A 22,693-nucleotide genomic window follows, 5' to 3' on the forward strand; every position below is an offset into this window, starting at 1 on the left:
CCCTTCAGTTCACTCTCATGGTACAATTTTCAGCAAATCAGCAGATAAATTTATAGCGGGGACAACAACACTAGGTAAGGTATGCTCACTGTAGAATGATCAATCATTCAAAATCAAAAGAACAGCATTTTCCTAAGGACAAAGTTGAGAGGGGATAGGAAGGTGGGAGAAATGCAAATAGGAACCACAAGGGAGGAAGTGGGTTAACTGTTGTTGCATGGGGGATGGGGGGGGCATAGTCATTAAGATGAAGCATGATTTGTTGAACATAAAGCTAATGATCTTGGCTGTAAACCTTCATTCAGTTCACAATAAAAAGTTAAAGCAAACAAACAAAGACAGTGTTAAACAGGACAGTTGGGGGAAAAAAATCTTTTCCCCAAAAAACATAAACAGCAAGTAAATAATCCCACAACGTCTCAGGATTAGTTTCTTTATATAAACTGGCAAAGTGTTTGTATATAACCTACACGCATCCTGCAATATACTTTTTAAAAACTTTTTATTATGAATTGATTGAAGGTTTACAGATAAGAGCATACACTTTGTTTCATTTCAATGTTTGTAATCCCCTGCATGCAACAACAATTATCCCACTTCCTCCCTGTGGTTATCATTTCCAGTCCACCTTCCTCATCCCTCCTCAACTCTGTCCTTAGGTAAATGTTACCCTTTTGATTTTGAATGATTGATCATTTCATGGTGAACATACCTCACTAACGTTTTCCCCCCTACATACCCATTTACCATTACTGCTTGGCTGACAATTGGGCCATGAGGGTGAGTTCCTACCCAGATCTAAAGGGTGGCTGATGGCCCCAGTCTCAGGGTCCTCCAGTCTCTTTCTGATCAGTAAGCCTGGTTCTTTTTTTTTTTTAATAACACTGAATTTTGTTCCACATTTTCTCCCACTCTATCCAGGACCTTCTAATGTGATCCCTTTCAGAGAAGTTGCTAGTGGTAGCCAGGCACACCTAATTTTTTGGGTCTCAGAATTGTGGATACTGATGTTCACATGTTCCATTAGTCCATTGGACTAATTAATTCCAATCATCTTCAATGTTCATCACTCTTCTTTCTTCCACACATGGAGAAACAAATAGTTGCACCTTAGATGGCTGAGCCTGAGATTTTAAGATCCCAGAAAATACTCACCTAAGCAGGATGTAGACCATTGTCTTTGTGGGCTGTTATGTCAATTGATCATGGTGCCCCCTGAGACTATGGTCCTGAACCCCCAGGCCTAGCAACTTATTACCTTAGGATGTTTGGTAATATCTAAGATGTTCTCATCATTTTGCCTGCTGTATACTCCACCACATTCATAGTTGTGTTTGCAGGAAAAGTAAATATCCATGTTCACATATCCTCTTTCATATACTTTTAGTCATCCCTAGATTACTTATAATACCCAAAACAATGTAAATGCTATTTAAATATCACTTTACCCTCCCTCTTAGCCTTCCCGGGATTGTTTTGACCCTCAATTGTACCTCTCCCCCCAAATAATATTTTCAGTTTGTGGCTGATTGAATCCAAGAATGTGGAATTGTGAATACAGAGGACCAATTTTTCTATTTTACAATTGAAGATTTGAGACTTAAAGATAGACCAAACCTACCCACTACCATCTAATCAATTCCTACTCATGTTGTTGTTGTTGTTGTTGTTAAGTGCTGCCAAGTCAGTTCCGACCCATAGCGACCCTGCAGCCCTATATGTGGTTTCTGAGACTGGGTATCTTTAGTGGAACAGACCACAATCATCTTTCTTCCAAAGCTGAAGGGCTTGAATTGCCGATCCTGCCATTAGCAGTTCAGTGATTAGTGGGCTTATTGTCATGATATGGCCTCAAAGTCAAGAAGACTATCAATCGCTCCCTTTACCTTGCTTTCTTCTACTTCCTTTCAAGTCCATACAAGAAGGGAAGGGAGCTACATCCTTTGCATGTTGTTGTTGACCGCTGCTGAGTTCTTTTTCCAACTCATAGTGACCCTGTATACGGTTTCCAAGGAGAGGCTGGTGAGCTTCAACTACTGACCTTGCAGTTCAAACCAACTTTGCAGTCTAGTGCATTAACCTGCAGTGCTACACCAGGACTCCTGTTAAGTGCATGCTGGTGGTGGTTGGTGGCTATGTGCCTTGGAGTCGGTTCTGACTCACAGTGACCCTGCACAGGGTTTCTAAGGCTGTAAATCTTTACGGGAGCAGAAAGTCTCATCTTTTTCCCATGGAACAGCTGGTAGTTTCAAACTGCTGACCCTGGGGTTAGCAACCCAATTTGTAACCACTACGCTACCAGAGCTCCTAGTGGGCTATATTTCCTTATGCAGATTCTTCTAAGAAATTCATCTATTTGAGCATTTTTGTTGTTGAGTGCCATTAGATGGTTCCAACTCATAGCGAGTCTATATAGGCATTCTGAGGAGCGTTAAAACCCTCTGGTGGGTTTGAACCACCAGTCTTATGGCTACCAGTCCAGTGCTTATCCTATAGTGCCAGAGCAGGACTCCTGATGTTGTTGTTTAGTCGAGTCAGTTCCAACCCATAGCAACCTTTTACAGGGTTTCTGAGGAGCAGCTGGTGAGCTTGAATGGCTGACCTTGCAGTTCAAACAACTTTGCAGTCCAACACATTAACCCACAGCGTCTCACCAGGAGCATAGCAATATCTAAATGAAAACAAATCTACCAGATTCTCAACTAAGCTTAGGAATATTTTCTATATGCAGTAATGTGCTCCAGCAGTTATCCTGTGAGTTTTAAATTGTCACAGTATCAAATGACCCAACATGTATTATACCATTGGTTAAGAGCAGTACATAATTTCTATCCAATAAAGAGAAACAGTAGCTCAGTCTAAATTTCAAAAGGCATTAATACTATCTACTAATTCAGCAATTTTAGAAAGGTCATTTTAAATTCATGGACAACTATTACTATAACATAGGTCACACTCCTGTTTTCTGTAATAAATCTTGATCAAAAGTCTTGGGTAGTCATGAGATTTGTGCTAAGAAATGGAATAGCTATAATCAGAGCTTCCAGATGCTTAATGCTTATATATCAATATTCTCAAGCAGTATACTAAGTGGTTTGTACCTGTATTCTCACAATTTTCTGTGAGGTTGCCATGATTAGCCCTCCATTTACAAATGCAAAACTAGAAGCTCAGAGAGGTCATGTAACCTGCCTAAGGTCATACAGCTGGTGGAGGTGCTGGAATTCTGAGCCAGGTTTGTTTACTGGAAAGTCTGTGTCCTTTTGTCTCCTCAGCCCACAAACTAACAGGAAATTACAGCTCTGTGGACACAGTACTGATTTTGGCTCTCCTCCTCTTCTAAGAAAGAATTGGGACATGTTGTCAACCTTCCACTGTTGTTGTTATTGTTAAGTGCTGTGAAGTTGGTTCCAACTTATAACAACCCTGCATAGGGTTTCTGAGGAGTGGCTGGTGGGTTTGAACCACCAAGCTTCCATTTAGCACTCTAGGGCTTATCCTACAGTGCCACACTAGCCCTTCATTGAGCACAACAAAAAGGCCATTGAGACTGGCATCAGAAGACTTAGATTTGAATTTTAGCTCTGTTGTGCCACTTCTGCCAATAATAAATTTTGCCAGAAAAGGGAAATGACCGCATTCTCCAGATTCTTTGGAAAGTCATCATTAAGAAAATTAGTGTGTGTGTTAAGAAAAGACAGAGTAGCCAAAAGTAAAAGCTCTAAGGGAGAAGAAAGAGTTGGTTAGTAAGAGCGATCTCAAGTATTTCCTTTCCTAAAATAATTTTGGATGAAGATATTTACAGAATCTATTAAACAAACAAATACATGCAAACAAGCTGTCCTGAGAGGCAGGATGTCTGGGTTTGAATCCCAGTTCCTTTAGCTGTATGGCCAACTCATTCTTTCTCTGTGTTCCAGGCTCCTTAATAAAATATCAGTCCCCTTCCCAAAGGGACGTGGTGTGGACTGACTGCAAAGTACAATAGATACTAGCTACTAAATCTATAAAAACCAACACTTGACAATAAGTAATATCCAGTATTTTCAGAATGATTTAAAATACTGTGGTGTACAGATATATAAAAGGATACCACATTATGTAGTCATTCAAGATAATAAATGCTATTTATCATATACGAATAACTACATTATCCATAGTTATTATTAATGTTCACTGTTACCACAAACATACATTTTTCTACTGATATTCTTTCTAGGATTTCCAGGTTTCACAATTTTCTATTTTTCATTTAAATATAATTATAAAATATATCAAGAAAACATGGTATCTGTAGCTCCTCCCAAAAGAACAGCTGACTCAGAGCTGTATATTTGTAATTTTCCTTAAAATAAAAGGAATGCTACATACCGCAAGATGTTACTTAATGTGTACATGTACCACCTATAATTTACTCAATAATACATTACTATCATTTCTGATAAAGGGAACAGAATTCAAAATGCAGATATAACTTTTAAAAAAAAAAAACATGTGTTTAGCTTAACTAGTAAAATATATCTGTTTTGAGTTTCATGTTCTTAAGATCTATATGGGATTAAAGTGACGAGAGGAATTCAAAAGATGATACAGAAATCTTAGGAGGCAGTGCATTTATGTTAATGAGGGAGGAACACCTCAGAAAAGGAGAATGAGAATAGCTGCATATCTCGACGAATGTAATCAATATCACTAAATTACACATGGAGAAACTGTTGAACTGGTGTATGCTTTGCTGTGTACATCCTCCACAACCTAAGAAGTCCTGATGGCACAGTGAGTTAAGCATTAGACTGCTACCTGCAAGGTCAGTAGTTCAAAACTACCAGCTATTCCACCGGAGAAAGATGAGGTACTCTGCTTCCATGAAGATTTATAGCGTAGGAAACCTATGGAGCAGTTCTACTCTATTCTATACAGGGCAGAGTCAGAATCAACTCAAAGGCAATGGGTTAGCTTTTGCTTTTCTATTCTTAAAAAACAAAACAAAACGAACTAGTGCTTTAAAGAAAAGACATGCAAGTAACAGTAAATAAGTAAATTTTACAAAAGACCTCAATCATAACAAGGCAAAGAAACACAAGGATCCTCAACGAGTAAAATTAAGTCCAACTGAGGGCCACACTGAGTCTAAAACTGTTTCTTCTGTTTCTGAGTTACTTCTTTCATCACACAGAGATTTACTGAGAGTCTGATTTGTGCCACACCAGGCACTATTCCAAGTACTTAGGATATAATGGCAGGCAAGCAGAATCTCTGTCTTCATGGAGCTTACATTTTAATGTGGATGAAAGGAAAACAAACAAGCAAGACATAAAATACCAAGTGCTGATAAATACTATGGAAAATAAGTAAAGCAGGGAAGGGATCAAGAATGGAGTAGGGAATATGGAGAGGGACTTGCAATTTAAAAGAAGGTGGATAAGAAAGACCTCAACGAGAAAGTAGCATTCTTGAGAAAGTAGTCAGGGAAAGAGTTCTACAGATACTTGGGGACAAGCTTTCCAAGGAAGGAAAAGACACTGCAAAGGCCCTGAGGCAGGAGCATACCAGGCATGGCTCAGGTGTACCAAGGAGGCTATGTGGTTAAAGCAGAGGAATTCAGACAGTTGTAAAAGACCAAGTTATGTGAGCTTCACATCCCACGATTCACTATGGAAACAGAGTTTACATTTTGTACTAAGGTAAATGTATAAACCTTTTGTTTAGGGAGTTGGCTGAAATGCTAAACTGCATTGGAGAAGGAAGGTCAGTCAAGAGATACAAATCACTGACTAAAGTCACAAACAGGAAGAAGGTATAAATCTTGCAAGGCCAAGGGAAGTTCAGGAACCAGGGAAGTAGTCCAATACAATGTTCAAACCTACTTTACTTACTCTATAATGCTATTAGATATTTGTGCTTTATTCAGAATCTTTTTGCTTCCTTCCCACCATATAAAATAAAAGGTGAATGATCTAGCTGGGGGTGTCATCTAATGTAGGACTCTAGTGCAGGGTTTTTCAATGGGCCATTTGATGTGAGGACAGTCCTCTGCATTGTAAGATGTTTAGCAGACTCTGTAGCCTCTAAAAGATGCCAGTACCACTTCCTCCATTTATGACCCAAATGTCTCCAAATATTGCAGCAGGAGTGCACAGGGTAAACAAATTGTCCCAAGTTGAGAACCATTATTCTGATGTAAAAAGATAAAAATTCTTTATCTCAGTTTATTAACATATTGGTTTTATGTTTGTTTTTAAACAAATGAATTTATCTTAAAGCATAAATCTCTTCCTATGTGGCACTGTGTGTTAATGTGCTAGACTGCAAAGTCAGGTTGAACCGCAAGGTCAGCGGTTCAAGCTCACCAGCCACTCCTTGGAAACCCTATACAGAGTCACTACGGGTAGAACTGACTTGATGGCACTTAACAACAACAACATCTTCTAAACATACCCAAAGCCAAGTGCCACATATTTATACTTTATAAAGAACTAAATTACAGGAGACCTGGGAAAAAGTGAGCCAGAATAAAGCATGTGCATTAATTTAGTTCAATGTCTTCAAATCATTCAAAAGCATTTACAAATGATCTCCACCTAGGGGCCAAATATTTGCTCATTCATTCTTTCATTAATTCACTCATCCAGATATATACACATCTATCCATGTAAAATAAATTCATGGAACATTGTTCTAGACATTGGTGATACAGAAGTGCGTACGGGAGATATAATTTCCTGCCAACTGCCCTCGTGAAAAACAGTAATGACTTGTATAGTGGTGAAAACCTATGGTCAACTCTCAGGCCTCATCTTACCTGAATCATGTCGGGAGATTTTGACCCCACAATCTCTTAATTTAGCTCTCTTCCCTCATAGTCCAATTGGTACTCAGTGCCTGAGGCTTGCTTCATCAGCTCTTTTAAATATTTCTCAATTGTCTCCTTCTCAGTGGGTTCCCCCCCCACCACCACCACCCAGTGGAATACTCGTCTTATTTACACACCCTCCATTCTCTTCCTAGCTTTGCCTGTCTCCATGACACCTATCACCTCTGGCATGCTATACAATTTACTTATTGAGCTCATTGAAGTCTCCCCCATCAGCACCATCATGACAAGCAACCACAATTAGAAAATAAACTACAGGGGCAGGGATTCATGTCTGTTTTGTTCACTACTATGTCTCTAGTGTCTTACACAAAATATGTACTAAATAAATATGGGCTGAATGAGTGAATATCAGAATGAAGTGACTGGGAGTGACAAAATTATAGGAATAGCCTTAAATCTGGTCATCACTGGCTTTTATGGCTGCCATTTATCTTTTCATCCTTGTTTTTAAACTCTAGTCCCAATGGACTTCTATAAAAATCTCATATGTTCCACACCCTCCTGTCTCAGGGCCTTTGCACTGACTTCTCCCTCTACTGACTGCTTGTCTCAGGCCAAATACTACTCATCCCACCAGTCTCCAATTGTAGCTTCAGTGCAATGTCCCTAGGAAACCTTTTGCTGATCCCTAATATGTCACATAATCCTATTACTTGCAATTAATTCATTATTTTTGGGACCATTGTTACTGTTACCTCCATTTCAATAGGAACCTTATCTATCTTGTTGACTCTTGTATATCGCCAGGGAAATAATTTAAAAAAAAAAAAAGACTGGATTTAAATTTATTTTAAAAGCATATCACTGGCCAGCTTTGGCACTTAATTATTAATAACAAAGTATTATATACCTCACAAACCACCCAAATACAATGGTATAGACCATGACTTAAAGGTAAAGTCCTTATGGCAAAATCTTGACTGTGAATATTTTAAGTATGCCTCTGTCTCTTTTGTTAACAACTAAAATGATGAAAATACTGTAATGGTGGCAAAAGAAATAAGGCAAAAGGTCCTCTTCATTAGACAGCAATGACTGAGCCAAGGAGCAAAACGGATATAACCGAGGCCATTTTCCTGTTTTGTTTTATAAACTCCTTATAAAAAGCACTTATTTTAATACTACTTATTCTACATGTTTGGAGTCCTGGTGTGGCACTGTAGGAAAAGCACTCAACTTGCAAGGTTGGTTTGAACTGCAAGGCTGGTGGTTCAAGCTCAGCAGCCACTCCTTGGAAACGTATACAGGGTCACCATGAATCAGAACCGATTCAACAGCACTTAACAACAACAACAACATTCTGTACATTATACGCTGCTGTTGTTGTCAAGTGCCTTTGAGTCAGTTCCGACTCATAGTGACCCTGTAAGTCTTTGTGGGAGCAGAAAGCCTCATCTTTCTCCTGCAGAGCGGCTGTTGGACTAGAATCGCCAATCTTGCACTCTGCAGTCTAGCGCTTTTCCTACAGAGCCACTGCGCCCCCACATTGTTGGTGTTGTAGAGTGCCATGAAGTCAGTTCTGACTCATAGCAACCCTGTATAGGATTTCTGAGAGCAACTGATGGGTTTGAACTGTTGACCTTGCAGTTATCAGTCCAGTGCTTAGCCTATAGAGCCACACTAGGGCTTGAGCTCCCATATATTATATGTTACTTACTGATTTTAAAATTCTCAAATATATTTAAATTCCTCAAAGGAACAGATATTCTGGGGTCCACAGATGAGTTGCTTGTTACCATTTAGTCTGACTCATGGAGACTACACGAGCATCAAAGTGGAGTTTTCAAGACTGACATTTCTTAAGTAGATCATCAAATCTTTTTTCCTGAATGCCATTGGGTGGATCTGAATAGTTAACCTTTAGGCCAGTAGTCAAGTACCAACTATTTGCGCCAACTGTCTAAGGGACCCTTGAAACCATATGGAAAGATCAAGGAACATTCTACAAACAGGATCCGGAGCTTTTATACAATTGTCAAAGTCATCAGTTTAAAACTCATCAATCTTTAATTTTAAACTTTTTAGGGATAGCCCCATGGTCTTTGGTCAATCTCTTAGGAAAGAAAAATAGTATTTGTTACCGATTTCCTCTCCTGCTTCAATTCTTGGACATAGCGTGCCAATTCCACAGTGATCTGTGAGGTCATGTTCTCAGCTATAACTTCATGCTGCCCAGCATAGTCATTCATTTCATTCAAGGTGGAAAGGAAAGCTTTACACGACGTGTACCTACAAAACAGAACACACATCACCTCCTTTCAAACAAGGCCACATCAATTCTCAGTCTGCTTTACTCTTATGAAATGAAATGAAATATTAATTAAAATCAAGTTAATTTGCCTTAACCTCCCACAGGATCCTGACAATTTATTATACAGATAGTGTTCTCATCAAAATGGCTCAGAATTAATTACAACTGAAACAATTCTCATTTTGTGAAACTGACTTGCTCTACATTATTTAATATTTGGCTTTGTTATGCTTAATTTGCATACTCCAAAATATGTTTATATATATACATACTATTTGTACTAATGTAAGGAGCACTGGTAGTATAGTGGTTACAAATCGGGCTGCTAACCTCAAGGTCAGCAGTTAGAAACTACCAGATGTTCCATGGGAGAAAGATGAGGCTTTCTGCTCCTGTAAAGATTTACAGCCTCGAAAACCCTGTACAGGGTCACTATGACTCTACTATGGTACTTAACAACAACAAATTTGTACTAATGTAGTTGATATTTACATTTACATTGTTATTGTTATTGTTCTTTCGAGTTAGTTCTAACTTATAGCAACCATAAATAACATAGGGTTTCTGAGGAGCGGCTAGTGAATTTGAACCAACAACCTTGCAGTTCAAACCAACCTTGCGGTCCAGTGCATTATCCCACAATGACTCCTTAAATGTACATTGTTGTTGTTGTTGTTAAGTGCTGTTGAGTCGGTTCCAACCTATAGCGACCCTGTACAGGGTTTCCGAGGGTGGTTGTGCATGTTAAGATGTTTAAATTGCATACTGAAGTTGACATGTTTCCTTCCTATGTTTTGACATAATAGAAGCAAATCAAGTAACTAGAATACATAGTCCACACTTCTGTATCTGTTCAGATTGTATTTTAAACTTTACCTACTTATTCTAATTGAAACCATCTGAAGTAGGTTTAGTGGCTCCATATAAGAAAAGTTAATTGCTTATGTTTTTATAGTTCACTCCCTCAATTCAAAAGGTGACAAACTATAAATAGTGAGTATAACTTAATTTAATAGATAGCTCTCCTTCCCCTTCATAATCATTGCCAGGGGCATACAGATACTACCCAATAATTATCAATGATAAACATACTTATACTCTTCCTCCTCCTTCGAGTTCTTTTTAGGTTGGTATTTCTTAGAGAGATTCCTAAAAACAAAACAAATGCAAACATGTTACTTTATATAGGAAGATAATAAGTGAAGCAGCTTCTGTTAAGGACTCACATATCTTTTCATCTTTTTCCACAAAGGTAGAGCAAATTAGAAGAGACTGTTAGCTCATCACAACACTGAATGTGAAAAAATAACTTTATTTGACTGGAAAGTACAGACCATGTATAAATAAAGGTTTTATTTGTAGTACTGGACTTAGGGCAGTATTTCCTTAGGCTACCATACCCTCATTGTCATCCTAGTTTGGCATTACTGTCCCAAGTCCAAGGAAAACATGGACCGTTGCCCAAATTTTAAAATTAAAAATCATAGTGCTTAGGCATGTTTTCAAGGCTGTGTGTCTTGAAATGGCTAATGAAAACTACCTGTGAATATATCTTTTCAAGGGAACTTGAGGCCATATTGTGTGTTAACACTTTAGGAAAACGTGTGTAGGTTTGCTCAGAATACATTCAGATTAACTAAAGTCAGCCTAAATTATTTCTCCCATCTCTAGGAGAACAATACAAATACTACATTTAGCACACTTAAATTTAAACAAAAACTAAGAGGATGTATAATAATAACATTGTTTCCACTAGCTCCTGATTTTAAGCCACTGTAGATGGCTTAGTGAGATGGTCATAGGGTGGTGTTATGGACTGAATTGTGTCCCCCAATAGTGTGTGTTTCAAATCCTAACTGCTGTGCCTGTTGTCTTTGTTATGTTAATGCAACAGAATTAATATAGGGTGGATCTTGAGTCAATGTCTTTTAAGATACTCAGGTAAATAAAAAAAGTACCGCTACTAGGGTTCTAGTTCATACATGCATGAATGTATTCCAAACAAAACATGTTGCTTTAGCCCACAGCGCCACACCAGGTAGGACCATGTAAATAAGGTATATAGGATTTTAATGAGAAGATTGGTCAATTTTGCCATTCTACTGAGTTTAAAACTAGTCATCTCAGAAGCAGGAATGGGGGGAATCTCACGAACAGCAAGAAAGAAGAACCAAGAATGGAGTGCACCCGTTAGACCCCAAGATCCCTGGCTGAACCTTTTTGAACCAGGAGATAGAGAGCTGTGATATCAGAGAAGCAGTGAAGTGGAGGAGAAATAGCAGCAGCAGGTGCAGAAGAATGAAGAGCCAGAGCACCAAGACAGAATGGCAGGCTTCCGGGCCCACAACAAATAAAGCTGAGTGCCTTCAGGTGGGAGGCTCGCTTGATGAGTTGTTAGGTGACATCCAATTGGTTCTAACTCACAGTGACCCTATGCACAATGCACAACAGAACAAATTGCCCCATTCTGCATCATCCTCATAGCCTCCATCATCCTCTTAGTCTCATTCAAGTAACTTCAAAAAAAAAGACCAATCAAAACACTGGCTTCCAAGGGGATTTGCTGGGCCAGTTAAATTCAAGGCAGAAAGGTCAGCTCAAGGTTATGGGCAACTGTTTTTTATTTTTTCTTTTTCTTTTCCATAGGGTTAATCTTGATAGATTTTCTCAAAGGACACAAGATGATCATAGGTGTTTGTTATGAAGAAGTTTTAGGAAAATGGAAAACTGCATGGATGAGAAAAAGGCCAGGAAAGTTGCACCAAGGAATTTGTTTCTATCACAACACTGCGCCTGTTCACTCTTCAAGGGTAACAATGGCTGTCCTATGAGAAGTTTGTTGAGAAACCTTATCCCGTCCATCTTACAGCCCTGATCTTGCCCCTTTACACACTTCTTTTTGTTCCCAAACTTAACATTGAGGAGTGGCTGGTGAGTTTGAACTGCTGACCTTGTGGTTACAGTCTGGTGTTAGATCAGCGCCACACCAGGAGTCCAAACACTGCCTTCAGAACTGTATAGACCTAAACAGAGGGTATATTGAGAAATAATAGCTTCACATTTTAATGTTTTCATTTAATATTTGAATCATGGTGTTGCTGAAGAAAATTGAATATGCTATGGACTGCCGGAAGCATGAACAATTCTGTCTGGGGAGCCAGAATGCTACTTTAGTAATGAGGATGGTGAGATCTTGTGTCTCATGTTTTGGACATGTCATCAAGAGGGGCCACCCCCTGGAGAATGTCATCATACTTGGTAGAGTGTAAATGAAACAGAGGGAGTCCCCCAACAAGATGAAATGACACAGTGGCTGCAACCAAGAGTATAAACACAGGTATGATTATGAAGATGGTGGTGCAGACTGGTCGATGTTTCATTCTGTTCTACAAAGGGAGTCAGACTGACCCAATGAGACCTAACAACAACATGATTTTGTAGCAATACTTTTCAATTTATCCTCATATAAAAGAGATTAAACAAGGGAAAAAGTAGATATGGGAGAAAGAGAGATGCATGCCAAGCCACATGAAGATCACTCAGGAGCTGCTTAAAGTGACAAGGACCTGCCTCCAAAGACAACACAGAGAGAGAAAGCCTCTCCTCGAGCTGGTGCCCTGAATTCAGAACTCAAACCTTCTAAACTGTGAGAAAATCCAGTTATGCTTATTAAGGCCATCCACTTGTGGTATTTCTGTTAGCAGCACTAGAGAACTCAGACAGATTGGTGACTAATGTTCCACAACAAGCTTCTCATCTGTCAGCATCTTAGTATTCACTTCCTTATTTTTTCCAAGTTGTTATTTCCTCTTTTATAATAGCTATCCTTATTATTTCATATTTTATTTCTTCCATTATCCCAAAACCTAAGATTTACCTACAAAATATGTAAAAATAAATCTACAATTCTGACCATAGTGCATTTTACAAAAAGGTGAAATATATCTCTAACAATCTATACTAAATGACACAAGAAAAGTAGCATTTGGCAAAAAGGATGTTGTTGTTGTGATGTGCCGTGGAGTCAGTTCTAACTCAGAGCGACCCTATACAGGGTTTCCGAGGCTGTAAATCTTTACGGAAGCAGAAAGCCTCATCTTTCTCCCGCAGAACAGCTGGTAGTTTTGAACTGCTGACCCTGAGGTTCACAGGCCAATTTGTAACCACTACGCTACCAGAGCTCCTTGGCAAAAACAATACTGCTCTGGCAATCAAAGGAACTTGTGTCTGAATGCTGTAACCTCAGACAAATCATTGAACATGTATGTTTGCTTTCATGTCTTCATCTGTAAGTTGGAGGGGCTTTGGCAAAATGACATGTGTGATCCTTTCTAATTTTAAAATTCTGAAGGAAAATATGACATCTTGTAGACTAAGAGTTGCTTCAGTTAGTCATATGATAAAGGCATGACAAATGAATATATAACAATTTAAATATAATTAGTTTTAATGATGAAAGAATGGACTTACATTTCAATAAATAAATATAAACTACAGCGTATTTTCTCCACTGATACTAGGGACACACATAGCTAAGCGTATCTAATAAGTCTAGACCCAAAAGAATGAGAAAGAAGAATAATTCCTTAAAGGATGTGCCTTAAAACAATGAGGCAATATGATATGACAGTGCCATAGTCTAAGCTGAAAGCACAGTGTTTGGAGTTGGTTTGCCACAACCACTCTTTTCAAGGAAGATCCAGAATAACGGGGGCAGATGACTATATAATTGTATTATTTTCCAAATATGTTGAGAGTCGTATATACAGGGGGGACTGGAGTATTGGGAAAGACTAGTAGTGGCTGCATATTTTTAGTGCACGGCTTTAAATATCAACCACTTTTTCTATTAACCACACCTTACAAATTGAAAATACTACTTCTAAATTCATACTTTCAAAGCTAATAGTTCAAAAATTCATTTAAATCGATTCGTTTAAAAGTAATTTAAATGTTACACCTAGTTGAAGGAAACAGTTGGAATTAATCCAGGTAAAACTAAAACTCTTGATGTTGTTGTTAAATGCTGTCAAGTCAGTTCTGACTCATAGGGATCCTGGATAGGGTTTCAGAGGAGTGGCTGGTGGATTTGAACTGCCGACCTTGTGGTTATCAGTCCAGGGCTTATCCTACAGCACCACACCTACGCCTAAACAGAAGTAGACACTGCTATGGATGACAGTCTGTTAAGAAGTTTAAGTTCTGATGAATGAGCATCACTTTGGCAATTGTTATTTGACACTTTGGCAATCAACATGCTCCTTAAAAGCACTGATGAATAATTCACTGTAAAAATACCAGCAGAAAACTAAACGCTTAAGAGGCCTAGAAATGAATTTCAGGTCTAAGGATATTTCTTTTAGGAACCATTACCAAAAAAAAAAAAAAAAAATCAACTTTCCATTTCCATTCTCTGGAGACAAGCTTTACTGCCTTTGTTTGTGTTGTTGTTGTAGTTGTTAGGTGCCGTAGAACTGGGTCAGACTCACAGTGACACTATGCACAGCAGAACGAAACACCGCTCAGTCCAGTACCAACATCACAATTATTGTTATGTTTAAGCCCACTGCTACTGTCACTGTGCCAATGTATCTTGTTAGGGGTCTTCCTCTGTTTCACTGACCTTCCACTTTACCAAGCATGACATCCTTCTCTTAGGACCAGTCCCTTCTGATAATTTGTCCCAAAGCATGAGAGGCAAAGCCTTCACCATCCTGGCTTCTAAGGAGCATTCTCATATTAAGTTATTTATTTAAAAACCAATAAGCTAAATAAGCCATATGGGGGAAAAAAACAACAAAAACCTTAAATGTATGTGGTCTTTGAGAAATTGAAAGTGTTTTACATGTGTAATTTGTACTGCAGATAGACTAAAAAGGTAAGAGAAAGAGATAACATCCTTGCATAGTGATTCCTGCTTAAAATCTGGTTGAAGCCAATGTTTTGCCATGTAAACTATCACTCAATTCACAATAAAAGCTTTAAAAAAATAATAATAATAAAAAAAAAAGAAGACAACAATAACAAAAAGCACCATAGAAATGCTTTTAAAACTGAGATACTTGGGCCTCATTCCAGACCCTCTGGAAATAGAAGGCTCAGGGTTGGGCCCATGAGTCTTCTATTTTATCTTTCTTTTGTTTTTGAAAGCTCACAGCAGAATAAAATTGCAGAGAACTGTGCTTTCTCAATAACTAAAGGTGAAAAAAACAACAGCAGAAAGTAAACAATGAAAAAAAGAGCAAAATGTCAGGCCACAAACTTTGAAATGTGGTGCTCAGGTCAAGGACAGTAAGAAGAAAGATTCTGGGACAGCTTAGAATGGATGTTAGCCCCACCGTTACTGCCCTGGGAGATAAGTGAATCCACAGTATCCTGAAAATCCATTTAGAAGCCAGTAGAAGAATATGTAAATCCTCAGGGAACAGAGACAGAAAAAACTCTGGGAGAAAATGCCCATCCTGACACTCAGATTCCCAGGACACGGAAGGAACAGATTTTCTGTTTTCTCGGGCTCCAAGCAATTGCATAAAAAGAAATCACCCCAAACCCTGGGATCTTCCATTGTAGAACAGCTAATAAAGTTTCAGAAGACAGAACAGAGCTTACAGTATCAAAGACAACATGCACAAAAGCAGGCTCCTCCCCACCCCATACCACCTGTCTTCACGTTTCAGCAAACTGGAAGGGGCACACACTACTCCAGCTCAAACAGAACTCAGAGAAAAACCAATTGTTGTTGCTGTTGTTAAATGCTGTTAAGTCATTTCCAACCTTGTGGTTTATCCCACAGCACCACACCAGGACTCCTTAACATTCTATCAGAGCATATAGGAGCACTTACTATTATTATTTACATCTTGTTGTTTTTGTTAAGTGCTGTGGAGTTGGTTCCGATGCATTGGCCACCCTGTATAGAGTTTCCAAGGAGTGACTGGTAAACTTGAACAACCAACCTTGAGATTCAAATCAACACCGCAGTCCAGAACATTAATCCACAGCACAGAAAGTAATTTGCACCAAATTACTCTGCTAAGTGGTAAAATCAGGTTTCTATCTCAAGCATTTGGACTCTTGTCTGAACTCTTAACTACTTCACTAAAACAAGCGAATTCTAACTCATGGCAATCCCATGTGTGCAGAGTAGAATTACTCCATAGGGTTTTCTTGGCTGTAATCTTTATAGAAGCAGACTGCCAGACCTTTCTCACACTGCACCACTGCAGGGGTCCAAGCCTTTGAGTCAGTAGCTAAACAAACTGTTTGCACCAACCACTGTCCTCTGCACTTCACTAAATTGCCCTTACTGAACATGTTGTTGTTGTTGTGAAGTACCCTCAAGTTGTTTTGGACTCATAGTGAGTGACTCTGTATAGATTGGGTTTCTGAGGCTTTAAATCTTAGAGGGGACAGAAATCCTCATCTTTCTCCCACAGAGCAGCTGATGGGCTTGAACCATGGATACTGTGGTTCACAGTCAAGTGTTTATTGTAAGGAGCCACTGCACTCCCCTTACTAAACATAAGCAAGCAAGGAGAAATGACATACAAATATAAAAGGAATACAGAAAACAACAAAGAAAAACTCAGTCTAGAAGAAAACATACAAAAGAAGTTGCACAGTGAGATATACATAAAGTAATTTGAACTTTGTTCTTGGTTCATGAGAAATAATTTCTTAAATACACACACACACACACATACACCTTGGAATGTAAATGTCTTCAATAAGGACTACAGACCACACCTCACTAACAGGTTAGGTGAGTTGATGAGGTAACTGGGCTGAGGTCTGGTCAGGTTAGAAAGACCCACCATGTAATATTATTCATGATGATCTCAAGATACCCACTGACCTCAGGAAGAGTAGTTAAATCAGACCAGAAAGACCACCTTGTGATATCAGTTGACCTCAAGAGAGAGAAACTGGAATTTGTAATGTTTTGTTAAGTGCCATCCACTCATAGAGACCCTGTATAGGGTTTTCAAGCAGTGGCTTGTAGGTTTAAACTGCTGACCTAACGGATTAGCAGTCCAGTGCAACAACAGGACCCCATGTTATGAAACATTGTTGTTGTTGTTAAGTGCTGTCAAGTCAGTTCTGACTCACAGCAACCCCAGTATAGGGTTTACAAGGAGTGGCTGGTGAGTTTGAACTGCCAACCTTGTGGTTCAAACTAACCTTGCAGCCCAGTGCTTCTCCTACAGTGCCATACCACGACCCCATATTATATAATAAGACCCCAATAAGAGCTCTGAACTCAAAAGCTCCATGGGCTTCCTGATTGATGAAAGACATCCGGGCACAGAGAGATGACAGAGCATCCCTTTGGGGGATATGGAAGCATTGGGAGCCCGCCAAGACCTTGCCTTAGAAATCTCTTCATTTACATCCTTTCATCTCACAACAAGGGGAGTGAGGTGGCTCTGTAGGATAAGCACTGGACTGTGAACCACAAGGTTGGTGTTTTGAGCCCACCAGTTGCTCCACAGAAGAAAGATGAGGCTTTCTGCTCCGGCAACCATTCACAGCCTTGGAAACTCTATACAGATTTGCTATGAGTTGGAGACGATTGAACAGCACTTAACAACAATAACACCCCATATTAAAGCTGTAATCACAAGTATAAGGGGACTAGCAGTGTGCCAAGTCCAGGGGACTCTTGGACCCACAGTCAGTGACATAGCCACTGAGGACTAGACTGGCGAGTGAAGCGTCCAGTTGATAAGAAAGGGTACATGCATAAGTACACCCACACTTGCAAATAATACCCACTTGACCTGGCTTCAATGACTGGATGATCAGAGCTCAAACAGAAGAAGAAAGAAGAGGGGAAAATAGAACAATCTGATACAATTTGATGAACTTGACATACACCTATAGAAGAAGTAGCTCAAAAGAGGGAACAAATCTTTACAGCGAGGATCATTCCCACCTCCTCCGCACATGGAGAGGACAGGGATGGACAACTTGGACATTTGCTACCCAGAATGGGGGGACTACAGAGGCAAGAAGTGACTGGCTTACAAGCTTTCAAGAGGGAACCTAGATCCAGAGGGCGTGGAACAAGGTAGAATCTCCACTGAGTAGTATCCATTCTGCCTAGTCAGGGCTGATGAAAGGAGATGTGGATAGGTCTCTTGCCATACAATAGCGAATAATTGTTATCAGGACTGATTGTAAGGGCTGGAAATGTAAAGGTAGACAGTTTGGGGCAAAAGGAGGGGAGTGATTAACCTTGCAGTCTAGGAGCGGAGGTCCCTGGGACCATCAAAGGAGAAGAGTGGAGAATGGAACCCTACCCAGAGAAGCAGTAATGCCAGGGATGGAGGCAGAGATGATGATGACATGGGGAGATGGAGCAGCTGGAGACTATGGACCTGGAGAGGGCGAGGGACGGCATGACCGGGGGTGGAGGAGGGTTGGGGGATGGGCGCATGCTTGTGTGGTATACCCTTTGGTTGATGGATAATACATGGAAGGGATTGTAACCATAGCAAGGAAACGATATAAGACAGGATTAATGTGAAGCTGATGTCCTCCCATGTAAACTATCACATAATTCACAATAAAGCATTAAAAAAAAAAAAAGTATAAGGGGGCTTCAGAATGTTTGTGGAAAAATTCCATTACCTTTTCATTCAATTTTTCCACCAATTTTTTGAAGTCACCTCATAAAGCACTATCCAAGAGTTTAAGGAGTCCATGAGTCCTTTCAGCAAATAAATTGAACTCAAAGGAGTAGTGGAGGCTTACAGCTGGCAATCTGGAGAATGACATACTTTAACTTGTGAGATCTCGCTTAGCTCCCGATGGCTCTGGGTCAAAGAAAGAAGTCCTGTATGAGTGACTGATGTCAACTCAACAAAGAAGTAAAAAGTATGGATTTGGACATATGCTGATAATTATCCTATGTGAGAAAAATTCCTAGAGTGCTGTAACTATCAGTAAATGCAGCAAAACTTAGTCAAAACACAAAACCAATCAAGTAAGAATTCCATGAAAGCAGGATAAAACAGAATGGGATGAAAAACAAAAACAAAAATAACAGAATGGGATGAAAAAGAAGATTACAAAACTAAAGAAATAAACTAAGGATTAAAAAATAAGAATATACTATTACAGAACTAATCACTGAATTAGGATGGATGTAAAATGATTAACAGAGAAATGGCCTCAGATGATCAAAGTATATGAAAAGCAACTAAAATAATCAGTAAGAAGATGACATAAAGAATAAAATTATATAACATATGGATCATTTGGTATCTCTGAAGTCTGAGTGAGAGTAAATAAAAAGTTTTGCTACAAAATCATAGAAATCATAAAATAAAAAATACCAGAATGTAAAGTTATTTATCCTTGAGGGACTCAAATCATGCTCTTTTTCAATGTTCTTTGAGTTTGGGGAACAAAAAAGAAGCCTGAAGGCACAAATTCAGGGCTGTAGTGTAGACGGGGTAAGGTTTCCCAAGCAAATTCGCAGAGGTCGGTCCTTGTTGCCATCAAAAATGAGCAGGTGCACTGTCAGGATACGAAATAATTCTTTGGTGCAAATTTCCTGACCTCCTCCTCACTAACCCAGTTTTCTATTTTTAAAAAAAGCTTTTTCCTAATCCAACTCTGTGATCATCCCATGTCCTTTGTGGAAATCTATCAAGATTTTGGAATTCCACCTCCAAAAAAACAGTCACTACAGTCCTCTGCGCTGACTTCTCAGCTTTGAATGTAACTGGCCCAGAAGATCCTCTGGGAAATCACTGTTCTGATTGGACCTAGCTCTTTGGATTGTATTGGTAAATCCTAGACTTGTAGGATTTGGATTGGTGAATCCTACCCAGGTATGACAGGTTGCATAAAATCATCTTCTTTCACTTCAATTTGGTTAAAAATCTGATGTGAAGATCAGCTCTCTGATCTTTGTGCAGTTCTTTAGGATAGCAGTGAGCTTGTGGATGTCAAGATACTTGCTTAATGCAAATTCCAAACCATGTGAGATCCGAAATTCAGTAACTCTATGATCTTCTCCCACTGGTTTCTGGACTTCAGTCACAGTTTCTTCCTTTGCCAAGGCTGACAGTCTTCCCTCTCTTGATTCATCTTTGAGGTCTTCCTGAATTCCTTAAAAAGCATGATCCATCTAAATAAAAAGTGTTGTTTCATATGGGACAGCAGTCCTGCTAACTTTATGCAAAGCTTTAATGATTTAGGAAGATGTCCACTTGAGCTTTGTTTAAAATTTTAGACCTGATGTCAAAATCATTTTTTTCTTCCATGGCAAAAGTATCTTTTTTTTCCTCTTTTTTCCAAGGCACCTGAATGAGACTAAGATAAGTATATTACTGAGAGAATTTGTCTGCAGCCATCCACTGGTTGCAGAAACATATTGAAATCTATCTTGTTTGGAATAAATCATGTATGTATGAGCTAGAACTCTAATAGCAACACTTTTCCACTTTTCTACATAAACAAATAAGCTAGACAGAAAACAATTTCAGATATACATGCATACTTCAGAGCTATTGTGGATTCAGTTCTAGGCCACCACAAATAATAAAAATAAAGTGAATATTGCAATAAAGCAAATCACACGAATTTTCTGGTTTCCCAGAACATATAAGAAATACTGGTGTGGCACTGCAAGTTAATGCATTGAACTGCAATGATGGTTTGAATTGCAAGGCTGCTGGTTCAAGCTCACCAGTTGCTCCTGGGAAACTCTATAAAGGGTCGCTAAGAGTCAGAGCCAACTCAGTGGCACTTAAAAACAGCAACAACAAGATGTAAATAATAGTTCATAAAGAAAGTACAAATGGCTCAATTATAAAAAATTAGCCTCTTTCATACTAAGAGAAATGCAAATGAATATTCACACACTAAACTATTTTTACTTATCAAATTGGCAAAGATCAAAAAGTTTGACCACAGGAAGTACTAGTGAGGGCACGGGACAGGCACTGCTATGCACTACTGGTAAAGTATCAACCAGCAGAGCCTCCACCAAGCGCAGCTGGTCAGTCATCCATCAGAACCAAAGAAGTGCTACTTTTAGGAATTTATTCTCCAAATATGCCTGTCTGTATGTATTGTTCAAGGTTACTTATTGCAACTCTTTTCATAGTTGGAAGCAATCAAAATGTCCATTAATCCAGTATAATACTAGAAGATGAAAAAATAAGAATGAACAATCTTCAGGATGGGGAAAAACAAGGCACATACTGTATTGTCTAAAGATGAGAAAGAAAACATACACTCCTTTGCCTGTATATGTATAAAATATCTCTGTGAGAATACATTAAGAAACTGTTGACATTTGGTTGTCCCTGAGGACAGAAACTAGTGGAACAAGGGAATAAGGAAGAAGCTTTTTCACTATATATCATTTTGTACCTTTAGAATTTTTAATAACAAATACATTATACATTCATAGTGAACATGTTGTTGTTATTGTTAAGTGCCATCAAGTCTGTTCCAACTCACTTCAACCCTATATAGAGTTTCTAAGAATTTAAATTTGTGAGACAATAGAAAGTCTAATTTTTCTCCCACAGATAATGAACACATTTAAAATTAGGTGCTAAGGACAATTGATAAAGGATTCTCCCACATCAGTCATATATGACATTTAAAAATTATATTAGTAATTTGAGCCCACACTGCCTAGTGCAGGGGTCAACAAACTATTTTAGGGTAAAAGATCAAATAATAAATATTTCAGACTTACATGTTACATAGTTTCTATTGTAACCACTCAACTCTGCTATTGCAGCCATACATAATATGTAAATGAATGGGTGTGAGTTGTGTACCAATAAAACTTTATTCACAAAACTAGGCAGTGGGTTGATGTGCCCCTAGTTTGCCAAGCCCTGAACTACAGAAGGACTCCTGTTGTGGCACTGTAGGGTAACCATTAGACTGCAAATTGGCAGTTCAAACCCACCGGCTGCTCCTCAGAAACCCAATACAGTGTCACTATAAATTGAAACCGATTTGATGGCACTTAACAACAATCACCAACAGAAACTAAAAGTCTATTTATCTTCTTCTTGATTTAAAATAGAAGTTTGTGGGTAGTACAAACAATTAGGCACTCAACTACTAGCTGAAACACTGGAAGTTCAAACCCACCCAGAGACCCCTTGGAAGACAAGCTTGGCAATTTGCTCCTGAAAGGCCACAGCCTTGACAATGTTATGGAGCAAATGCTATGGAACAGCTGTACTCTTCACACACAGGGTCCCCAGGAGTCAGAGTCAGCTCAAGGGCAACTCACAACAATAACAGGGCCAGGTAAATGACATTTCTCCCTTTAATAGCAAAAAAATGAAAATGACTGAATGACAGACGTCTCCCTAGTCGGTTTTAGTGATTTTTCAACATCCTACTGATCATTCAAACAAGTGGTCTGCATGTGTTCCAGCCACATTGGTCTTTCCAGTCCTTGGCCATGTTCCCAGCTCAGAACCTCTGCCCTTCCTGACTCCCCAGCTAAGAAGAGCTCCCCCAGCCCTCTGCCTGCCCGATTCCTTCTTGTCCTCCAGTTGTTAAGGAAAGGGCGTTCC

The 22,693-nt window shown here is 39.1% G+C and overlaps 1 protein-coding gene across 3 annotated transcripts in view; it reads right to left on the reverse strand.

The window, feature by feature from the left end:
- FNBP1 (formin binding protein 1) overlaps positions 1–22,693 on the reverse strand; it is a 181,638-nt gene that overhangs the window by 80,695 nt on the left and 78,250 nt on the right. For all 3 annotated transcript variants that reach the window (XM_006834871.1, XM_006834870.1, XM_006834869.1), the window contains exons 3-4: positions 10,221–10,277; positions 8,959–9,106 (exon numbers count right to left, since the gene is read on the reverse strand). In XM_006834871.1, the coding sequence (XP_006834934.1) occupies positions 8,959–9,106; positions 10,221–10,277 (205 nt within the window). The remainder of the gene's footprint in view (positions 1–8,958; positions 9,107–10,220; positions 10,278–22,693) is intronic.

Source organism: Chrysochloris asiatica, unplaced genomic scaffold (assembly GCF_000296735.1).
Source record: "Chrysochloris asiatica unplaced genomic scaffold, ChrAsi1.0 scaffold00014, whole genome shotgun sequence".
NCBI lineage: Eukaryota > Metazoa > Chordata > Mammalia > Afrosoricida > Chrysochloridae > Chrysochloris > Chrysochloris asiatica.